Consider the following 10,716-nt stretch of genomic DNA (forward strand, 5'->3'; position numbering starts at 1 on the left):
TCTGGATCGGGGGCTCATCTTTGGGACAGATCCTGTCTTCCAGCTGGGCCGAGTCGGGCCGGGGCATCAGGGAGATGAGAGCCATGTTCATCAGTCTCTCTCTCGTGTCCTCCTAGTTCAAGAGCCGAGGAGGTCTGAGGTTGGGGGGGGGGGGGGGGGGGGGCACTGCTACATCGAGGGGGCGAGGCCCACCATCGCTCGAAGAAAAAAACAACAACACACAACCAACCAACAAAAACCAAACTAGGATTCTGTTCTGTTCTGTTCCTCCTTCCCTTTCTTCATTGACTGTACATCCATGACCCGCCGGCCGGGCAGTGGGGGTCAGCGGGGGGGCGGCGGGGGGGCGGCGGGGGGCAGCGGGGGGCAGCAGGTGGCATTAGGGGGCAGCTGGGTCTCCCTCCCGGGGGAGCAGCGTCCAGTGGCTAGACGGCGTTGGTGAGTTCGGAGAGGGGGGTCAGGTAGTGCGAGGGGTGGCTCCCCCTGAAGCTGACCCCCGAGGCGGGGCAGGCCGGGGAGGGGGACCCCTGGGGCCGCAGCACGGGGGCGAATGCACTCTTCTGCTTGGTGGAGGGGAAGGAGGAGAAGGGCAGGAGGGACGAGGAGGAGCTGGAGCCCCCCGTGATGGTCGGGCTGGATGGCATGACTGAGGACGACAAAGAAGAATTTTAATTTTCACAAAAAACACCAACCCTGCAAAATGGATGCTGTGTTGTACTCGGTAGGCGAGGTTAATAAATATATATAAAAATTTATAGATAATTATTATACAATACATCGATACATTGATGCAAGACCAGACAGAAAATAGTATAAACACGATCCAAGTGTTGGGAATACACAGGTCATTGATGTTGTTGATTGTTGATCGGTTCCAATTGGTGCCAAGTGAATTACAGTGAATTCAGCTGGAGCTCGCTTCAGCCAATCAGACAAAGCTATGGCAATAACCCCTAGCCCTGTCCCTGCAGGTTCACAGCCCCTTGTTGTGTAATGTTATGGGTTCACAGCCCCTTGTTGAGTTATGTTACGAGTTCACATCCCCTTGTTGAGTTATGTTACGGGTTCACATCCCTTTGTCAGGTTATTTTACAGGTTCACATCCCCTTGTTGAGTTATGTTACGGGTTCACATCCCCTTGTGAGTTATGTGACAGGTTCACAGCGCCTTGTTGAGTTATGTTACGGATTCACAGCCCCTTGTTGAGTTATGTTATGGGTTCACATCTCCTTGTTGAGCTTTGTTACGGGTTCACAGCCCCTTGTCGACGGCATTATGTTGCGGGTTCACAGCCCCTTGTTGAGCTTGTTATGGGTTCACAGCCCCTTGTTGAGCTTTGTTACGGGTTCACAGCCCCTTGTTGAGTTATGTTACGGGTTCACATCCCCTTGTGAGTTATGTGACAGGTTCACAGCCCCTTGTTGAGTTATGTTATGGGTTCACATCTCCTTGTTGAGCTTTGTTATGGGTTCACAGCCCCTTGTTGACGGCATTATGTTGCGGGTTCACAGCCCCTTGTTGAGTTATGTTATGGGTTCACAGCCCCTTGTTGAGCTTTGTTACGGGTTCACAGCCCCTTGTTGAGTTATGTTATGGGTTCACAGCCCCTTGTGGTAGGCATTACGTTACGGGTTCACAGCCCCTTGTTTTGGGCGTTATGTTACGGGTTCACAGCCCCTTGTTGAGGGCGTAATGTTACGGGTTCACAGCCCCTTGTTGAGGGCTCCTATAGAGACAGACAGAGTGTGGTCCTACCGTAGGGGGAGCCTGTAGGGGAGGCGCTGCTGAAGCCAGGGGACCCCGGGACCCCCAGACTTGTCATGGGGACCGAGCCGTACCCCCCGCTCATCCCCCCGCTGCCGTAGCTGGAGTGCTGAGGGGTGGAGGCGGTGGAGTAGCCACGAGGAGACAGGCTGCTGGAGTTACGGATGTACCCTGGAAACAAGGACGCACTCTGAGTCAGTATACGTATACGTACATATAAATACTTCTTCTTGTGTTATTATACTACCAGATAGTACTTATTATTCTTTGTATTATTGTAGTTCCAGACTGAGCCATATTTTTTAACCCATCTTTATATTTGATATATTAACGCTCCACTTAAAGGATCATTTGCATTGAACTGAACATCACGTGAATCAGTGTGATCCTTATTGTTACTCGAAACGATAAGGTTATTTGGAAGACATCAGGTCAACATCCTATGGTCAATGCTTATTAACCCATCAGATGCTCCGGTGTTGGACTGGAAACCCGGGGCGGCCCTTTTTAACAGTGGACCTGGGTCTGCTCCCAGGTCCAGGTCTAGGTCTGAGCATTGTCTGCCCGCTGTCCTCACCTTGGCTGCTCTGCAGGGGCTCCCCGATGCTGACCCCTAGCTGGGAAGGGTAGGCCCCCAGGCCCATGACGCTGCCGTGGGCCGGGGAGCTGGGCAGGGCCTGCAGCTGGCTGTGGGGCCGCGGCACGCTGTACAACGCCTCCGCAATGTCCGCCGCGCGCTTCAGCAGCATGTCCTGCAGGAGACACAGAGGGCGTCAGTACAGTCAGGCTGTGTGTGGTCGGGCCCGTGGGGAATCTGAAGGTTAATTTGAACTAAATGTAACGTCTTTTAAATGTCTCTCCTGAAAAAGAGATTGTGATCTTAATGAGACCATCCTGTTAAGGCAAGTAGATTTACAGACACGCAGCTGTGATGTGTTGAGGTGCTTGTTTACCTGGTTGCTATGAGGGTTTCCATAGAGAGCTTCCACCAGGTCCGCCGCCCTCTTCAGCAGCATCTCCTGCAAACAAAACAACAATCCATTCATTAATTCAATGCCCAGGGTGATATCAAATAATGTTCCGATGGATGGAAAGGAACACAGAGCCCACATGACCCATAGCCCATGTACCGGCCACGGCTGGTTTATCTGTATCCCCATGTAATGACCTAGGCTGGTTTATCTGTATCCCCATGTAATGACCTAGGCTGGTTTATCTGTATCCCCATGTAATGACCTAGGCTGGTTTATCTGTATCCCCATGTAATGACCTAGGCTGGTTTATCTGTATCCCCATGTAATGACCTAGGCTGGTTTATCTGTATCCCCATGTAATGACCTAGGCTGGTTTATCTGTATCCCCATGTAATGACCTAGGCTGGTTTATCTGTATCCCCATGTAATGACCTAGGCTGGTTTATCTGTATCCCCATGTAATGACCTAGGCTGGTTTATCTGTATCCCCATGTAATGACCTAGGCTGGTTTATCTGCATCCCCATGTAATGACCTAGGCTGGTTTATCTGTATCCCCATGTAATGACCTAGGCTGGTTTATCTGTATCCCCATGTAATGACCTAGGCTGGCTATCTGTATCCCCATGTACTGACCTAGGCTGGTTTATCTGTATCCCCATGTAATGACCTAGGCTGGTTTATCTGTATCCCCATGTAATGACCTAGGCTGGTTTATCTGTATCCCCATGTAATGACCTAGGCTGGTTTATCTGTATCCCCATGTAATGACCTAGGCTGGTTTATCTGTATCCCCATGTAATGACCTAGGCTGGTTTATCTGTATCCCCATGTACTGACCTTGGCTAGTTTGTCGGGGTCCCCGGGGTGACGCGGGATGACCTTCTGCAGGCGCTGGAAGCCGTAGTCTATGGTCGGCTCGTTCAGGGCTGGAAGGAAAGAACAACATGCGTGTGGTTCTGTCAAAGAAAGTTGGAGATAATTCCTGAGAACAAAGAGCTCTTTTAAATGAGCACTGCATCCCTGGAGATAGCTCCATGAATAGTTGAGTCATGGAAAGCTTCTCCTCAATGTGACTTAGAGTGACTACAGATACAGTCAATTGAGTAAAGGGTGAGGTTGATGCGTCTGTTGTTGTTTTAATGCTCTGTTAAGAACCTTGGGAGTCCAAACAGATGGGTCTCTGTGGCCCCGCGGGGAAGACCAGGTCTCCTACCTGTGTAGATGAAGCGGCCCGGGGCGCCTTTGCAGAACTGTTTGGATTTGTAGGACAGCGTTACTTCCACCACGCCGGGGATGTGGCGCGGAGGCGTCTGCACTCGGATGGCGTGAGGCGTTATCAACTAGGAGGAACCAGAGGGACGAAGGTGAGCAGGGGACCATCAAAACACCCCTCAGTACCCCACCGGCCAGCATCGGGCTGGCACATTCACATTGGAGTCCTGAAGAGGCTGCGTGCTGTCCTATGGTTTACGACCCGCTGCAGGTCGTCGTGTCCCTCACCTCGCTCCACACCAACATGCTGCCGAACACCACCTGGAGGCCGTCGAAGAAGTTCTCCCCGATCACGATGACCATGGCTCCCCCGTTGGTCCAGCCCTCACTGGGGCTGATGGCCTTGATGCAGGGCGTCGCTGGAGGGAGAGAGAGGCCAGGTTAGTCCACCGCTAGACTAGGAGAAGGTCTACAGAATAAACTACTCATAATGACCTTGGGTGAAAGTATTAGTACCAATATTTATGGTGTTTATTAATTATTATGATTCCAATTAAAAGCCTTGAAGACGAAGATGAGACCCATGACGACTCGTGGTGATGAGTCCTTGTATACACACGATAAACAAGGATTCATGGTGATGAGTCCTTGTACCGCATGTCTACAAGGGTCCTGTAGGCACACCTCACACAAGGACTCCCGGTGATGAGTCCTTGTGTGTCGTGACTCCCGGTGGTGAGTCCTTGCATGCCGTGTGCATCGGTGCTATAATCCGTACCGTATTCCATGGCGTTCTCCACCGACTCGCCAGGCTCCAGGCGCCGGGCGCGGCGGCCATGTTTGGAGTTGTTGTGGACGAACATGTTGTCGGACACGGCCAGGATGTGGCCGTCTACCGTCACCGTGCTGGACAAGACCACCTGAGGGGAGGACATCGGGAAGGTAAGAGGGTGGTTGGTAAGATTACCAAGCCAAACTTCCTGAGCAGAAACCTAGGTCCATTCTTAAATTTATGTTTTAATAATCGTGATTCTTGATTTGATATGATGCGATAATCTTTTGAGATAATCTCATATTTTAACCAAAGGCCAGAGAAGTCCTTCACTCATCTTCATCATCTTTATTTTGATGTTAACGGATCTCTGACTTTCAACTAAAGAACCATCCGTTCCGCAGAATTAAAGAGAGAACCTAGCTAGATCAGGGTCAACACATGGCAGTCATCTGGAGGTGGGGAGGGACCGAACCCAAAGGGAACAGGAAGGGAAACGTGTGAGGTATGGGGAGTCCCGATCTTTGGGAAAATAACTGTAAATTATTGATCAAGAAGCGCCTGCTGCTCTGTCCTGGTCACCTTTTAACCCGGAGAGGGCCCCTGAGGAGGGCCCCTGAGGAGGAGAGGGCCCCTGAAAAGCCCAGCCCCTCATAACTCCTCCATGTCCCACCATGCAAGAGTTAAATCTAACATGGAGGACTACATGGGTGGGAGGCAGAGAAGGAGCGAATGGGAGGGAGACAGAGGGAGGGTTAGAAAGTGTGAGAGAGAAAAAGACAGAGAGGGAGAAGGAGGGGAATACTCGGCATTGGCCGCTGATGCTGAAAGACAGCAGAGGAAGTGAGGCGGGAGTGTCCCCTGTGACCACTTCCTGGGTCACGGAGCATGACCTCTTCCATCTGGAGCCAATCACTCAATTCTTGACAACTTCCTGAAACACCTCAACCTATTTCCTGCCCCCCTCCACCCTCCCGTCTCTCCCACACGTCTCAAATCCTCTTGTTTCTCTTTCCATTTCTCCGACTCTATATTGATTCTTAACTTTCACCTTTGACTTTCTCCGCCATGCGTGCCATCGGAAAATACCTCCTCAGAGTGAACCGTGTGGAGTGAATCTGGCCCCGTATCCTTGTTCATGCAAGAATGTGGCGGGATTTTTTTTATAAAAACGGGCCTACAATGCCTTTTGTTTTGACTGTATTCGTTTCTCCGCACATGTTAAGTCCCGTTCTTTCCTCCCCTCCGCTCACGGACTGTCTCCCCGTACGACGCCGTACCTGAAATCTCCTCATGTCCCTCGGGTTCCCCGCCGTCTTCAGACAATTCTGGTTACACTTGAGGAAGAACTTGAGGAAGAACCTGCGGAGGTAAACAAGAGGACACGTTGGAGCGTGGAGCAGGAGAGGAGCATGGAGACATTAGGAGCGGGCGCCTGGCCGGCAGGGCACAAGCGCTAATCAAAGGAGACGTTAATTATGATTGGAAGACAGCTTCCACTGTTTTCCTTTTGAGGGTTACGTGCAAGTTGGTTCTGCATGCCATGTACCCATGTGTGTGTGTGTGTGTATACGTGTGTGTGTGTGTGTGTGTGTGTGTGTGTGTGTGTGTGTGTGTGTGTGTGTGTGTGTGTGTGTGTGTGTGTGTGTGTGTGTGTGTGTGTGTGTGTGTGTGTGTGTGTGTGTGTGTATAGTTGTGTGTGTGTCTGTGTTTGTGCGTGCCATCACAGCGATGACATCGATCAAACGCTGTTTGGTTTACTATGAGAGTCAATGTTATTACTCTTTAAATCAAGAGATGTGAAATCTAAAAGTGTGGAGTCCAGTGAAGTGAGCTGGTGCGTTTCAAAGTAAAAGCGGGAGACAGTGATGTATGCTGCGGGGGGCCCAGGGGACCGTGGCAACATGCGGTGCCATATTTGAACCCCCCACAAGGGAATGGAGAGGGAAGCAGGGAAGAGACAACGAGACAGTGAGAGGAAGAGATGTTACAAAGAAGAAAATGAGGAAAAACAGGGCGAAGGAAGCCCACTGTTGTATGGACACAGCAGTATTCTACTCTCCTCCTATCTCAGTATGGGCCTCATTATGTACACCGCTCTCTACTGACTGATGGAGGGTGAAGACAGAGGAGAGAGAGACGAGAGAGAGAGAGAGAGAGAGAGAGAGAGAGAGAGAGAGAGAGAGAGAGAGAGAGAGAGAGAGAGAGAGAGAGAGAGAGAGAGAGAGAGAGAGAGAGAGAGAAGAGAGAGAGAGAGAGAGAGAGAGAGAGAGAGAGAGAGAGAGAGAGAAAGAGAGAGGTAGAGAGAGTGTGTGTTTCTGACAGCATCTCTGCTAGTCCAAAGCAAGCTGGAGAGAGAGAAAGAAAGATGGAGAGCGAGATAGAAACATGTATAGAATAAATGGATGATAGGAAGAGCACGGAAAGAGACTTCAAATCCCAGGTGTACACAGATCGGCAACAGAGCCCGCTGCCATGGCAACGCGGCTCTGCCGCAATCCCAAAGTCCCTATGCTGAAAAGGAGAGACAGGGATAAGAGAGAGAGAGAGAGAGAGAGAGAGAGAGAGAGAGAGAGAGAGAGAGAGAGAGAGAGAGAGAGAGAGAGAGAGAGAGAGAGAGAGAGAGAGAGAGAGAGAGAGAGAGAGACAGTGAGAGACAGTGAGAGACAGATAGAGACAGAGAGAGAGAGGGTAAGAGAGAGAGAGGCAAACAACAAGAACATTTACCCATGAATTTGAGTTTGTGTGTGAGCGCGTGCGTGTGTTAAATCTAATAAGATAAAATTTGTTTTGAGAGAATATTATTTTACAATAACAATGGGACACTAGAAAAGTTAATTGGAAGAAAATAATTATGCATATATATATCTATGTATATATACATCTATACATATCTATGTATTTTCATGTATGTATGTAATTGATATGTAATATATATTGTTTTGGGAATTATTAAGTGTTTCAATGTCGTTACGCCAAATGGCAAGAATATGAATAGATCACCAGATGTCCAACGGGTTGTTTTGCAAAAGCACACGCACACACACACACAGACACACACGCACACACACACACACACACACACACACACACACACACACACACACACACACACACACACACATTAATGTTCCAATTAAGCAACAACAGCAGTGAAGAGCAGGAGGAAGACGTTCCAGGAGAGGGTTTGGTATATTGTCTCTCCAATCCCTCCCACACTGCGCTCTCTACTAAATATATGTCACTTAAACCGAGGGACTCCATTTTGGCCACACAGCCCCGGACCCTTCTAGTGACTGCTAATCCTTTACCCCTCTCTCTCTCTCTCTCTCTCTCTCTCTCTCTCTCTCTCTCTCTCTCTCTCTCTCTCTCTCTCTCTCTCCCCCTCTCTCTCCCCCTCTCTGTCATCACTCCCCCTCCAGCTCGCTCCCACGTGAAGAGGACTTACAAAACCGCCGGGGCTTCCAAAACTGTGTCCAATATTTCATTATTTGAGCTATTTCAGTGGAGGACAATCAATATTGTTGTTGGCTGTCGGTGATTCGAATTTATCTGTGAGAGTTTCGACCTCCACCCCAAATATCTGCTCCAGCCGGGGCGAGTGTGGAAAAGTGTAAAAAAAGATAAATACAGTACATGTATTTTTTTTAATCCCAGGCAGCGACTCTTTCCCTCTCTCCCTGCTCTACAACCCTCAGCTACACCTTGGTTCCTCCTCTCCTCCTCTCCTCCTCTTCTCCTCTCCTCCTTTCCTCCTCTCTCTATGTCATAACTCGTCCCAGATCTCCTTCCTTCCGAGTAAACTCACCACCTCCCCCCCTCCCCCCCTCCCCCCCTCCCCCCCTCCCCCCCCACCTCCCTTCTTGTGGATTCTAAAACGTGTTCACCAGCGTACGCTAGAGGAAGGAGCTCTGCGTGGCACTAGTAGTTCCACGTGATGCTAGGAGCTGCGGTCGCACTCACAGCTCTTCCTCATGTTAAAACCCCAGCCATCGGCATGGCAACATACCTCCAAGTATCTGAGACCCCGGGAGGGGTGGGGGGAAGTAGAGGTGAGGTTGGGGGCGTGGGGTTGGAGCGTAGGGGGTGGGGGGGGGCAGTAGAGGTGGGGTTGGAGCGTAGGGGGTGGGGGGGGGGCAGTAGAGCTGGGGTTGGAGCGTAGGGGGTGGGGGGGGGGCAGTAGAGCTGGGGTTGGAGTGTATTCTCAGCCCCAGTGACCGGCGGCTGCTCAGGCTGCTGTAACACTCTGCGCCACCTGCTCTGTGGTCGCTTTGTGTTCACCCAATCAGAAGAGGGCATTATTCCAGCCACCTGACGCGTGGAGTCAGCGGTGTGAGAGCCGTGGTGGGGGTGGTGGTGGTGGTGGGGGTGGTGGTGGTTTTACGAGGCCATGATCAGGTCAATGTCATTGCTCTCTGTCCCCCACATGCTAACTTTCTGGAATGCTGCTGGCCTTCATCTATCTAATCATTCCTGTTTATGTAACAACATATTCAACATTTACACACACACACGCACAAACACACGCAACCACACACACACTTTCATATACTGACACCCACCCCTCCCCCCCCCCCCCCCACCTCCCCTCCCAAAATCACACACAGTCAACTTTTCACCCCCCTCAGTCCGGACGCACACAGCTGCAAACGCTGAAATTAAAGCGAGACGTTGAGGCATATATTAGCATGCATTAGCCGCTTCCCCTGCCCACTTAACATGCAAATCTCCCATCCCCATTGCCTCGCACCTTCTGCCACACATTCATTTACTGAATTATAATTAGACTAATCTTGCATAATTAATAAGAAGTCGAGGACCCTCTGCCCACACCCCCACCCCACCCCGGCCCCCCCCCTCTCTCTCTATTGTGGTTGCAAAAGTTGAATATTGCTGTTGTTTGTTTTGCTCTTGGTAGCGTGATTCACCCTCACACTAGACGCTGCTGAGGAGTGGCGGCGTACACGGAGAATCAGAGGAGGGGATCTTTGGGTCAAATGCAAGATGTGAGCACGATTCCCTTAAGGTTTATCTTTGGCTTCTACATGTGTGTCTTTATCTGAGCCTTGTTCAGTTCAGGATAAGAACATTTGAATACAATGAATGGCGCACAGAACCTAAAGACAAATAACCCAGATAAAGCAGGATTAAATTATAAGTACTACTGAGCTGCTGGACTGAATGACGCCGGCGAGAAGGCTGAACGCTTGCTCCATTGAAACACTGTAAATAACCAGAGAAAACTATTTCCCTCCAATATACAGATATCAGCTGTCGTCCGTTGGGGAGCGCGCTGTAACTCAAACACTTGCCCCAGAGAGGGTGAGCCCCAACCATAACCCCTTCATGGGGACACTCAACAAGAAACTAAACACAGACCTAAGTCCAGGTTTTAAAAGCATGCGATCATTTTCCACAGCAGCACAACAGGGGGCTGCCCTTTATGCTTTCCCTGCTGCCTTCTGTATCCGTGTCACATGTTCCACATCCCCTTTGTCCGCATCTGCCTCGTTTCCCAGACTCAACATGAACCGGCCCTGCGAGTTTTAGCCGTGAGCTAGCTAGTAGCTACACCGATCAGCCCAAACCAGACCTGCGAAGGTAAGCTGTGAACTAGCTACACCGCTCAGCTAGTCGGTCTATTCCTATCTCACTGCCAATTAGTTGCTTCAAAATAAATAACAGTTTAACTTTGGGTCGTGACTGGAAACAACGGAGAGTATTTGTTTAGTATTTTCGAATTGTTTGCCTCCTCTATGGTTCCTCGGTTCTGAACCGATGCGGTGAAGCATCTGTTCCACATAAGTGTTCCACACCGAGCGCTCAACACATGGCCCCAATCAGCAGCAACACCCAGCCCGGAGAGGAGCCCGCTCACTCAAAAATGAATCATAGGCATTCATCAGCGTTAATCAGTACTGACGGAAACTGCCTTTTCACATGAGCATAAAACACATCCCCCTGTGTGGCCGCGGTAAACACAACGCAAACA

At 50.3% G+C, this 10,716-nt stretch overlaps 1 protein-coding gene across 1 annotated transcript in view; it reads right to left on the bottom strand.

The window, feature by feature from the left end:
- Positions 1 to 349: 349 nt before the first annotated feature.
- The window catches only part of ebf2 (EBF transcription factor 2), a 33,704-nt gene continuing 23,337 nt past the window's right edge, over positions 350 to 10,716 (bottom strand). Inside the window, exons 7-15 of the mRNA XM_030359320.1 lie at positions 6,005 to 6,086; positions 4,731 to 4,872; positions 4,241 to 4,371; positions 3,954 to 4,080; positions 3,578 to 3,666; positions 2,718 to 2,783; positions 2,342 to 2,516; positions 1,756 to 1,935; positions 350 to 646 (exon numbers count right to left, since the gene is read on the bottom strand). Of these exons, the coding sequence (XP_030215180.1) occupies positions 426 to 646; positions 1,756 to 1,935; positions 2,342 to 2,516; positions 2,718 to 2,783; positions 3,578 to 3,666; positions 3,954 to 4,080; positions 4,241 to 4,371; positions 4,731 to 4,872; positions 6,005 to 6,086 (1,213 nt within the window). The 3' untranslated portion in view covers positions 350 to 425. The remainder of the gene's footprint in view (positions 647 to 1,755; positions 1,936 to 2,341; positions 2,517 to 2,717; positions 2,784 to 3,577; positions 3,667 to 3,953; positions 4,081 to 4,240; positions 4,372 to 4,730; positions 4,873 to 6,004; positions 6,087 to 10,716) is intronic.

The sequence above is a fragment of the Gadus morhua genome, chromosome 6, assembly GCF_902167405.1.
Source record: "Gadus morhua chromosome 6, gadMor3.0, whole genome shotgun sequence".
Lineage (NCBI taxonomy): Eukaryota > Metazoa > Chordata > Actinopteri > Gadiformes > Gadidae > Gadus > Gadus morhua.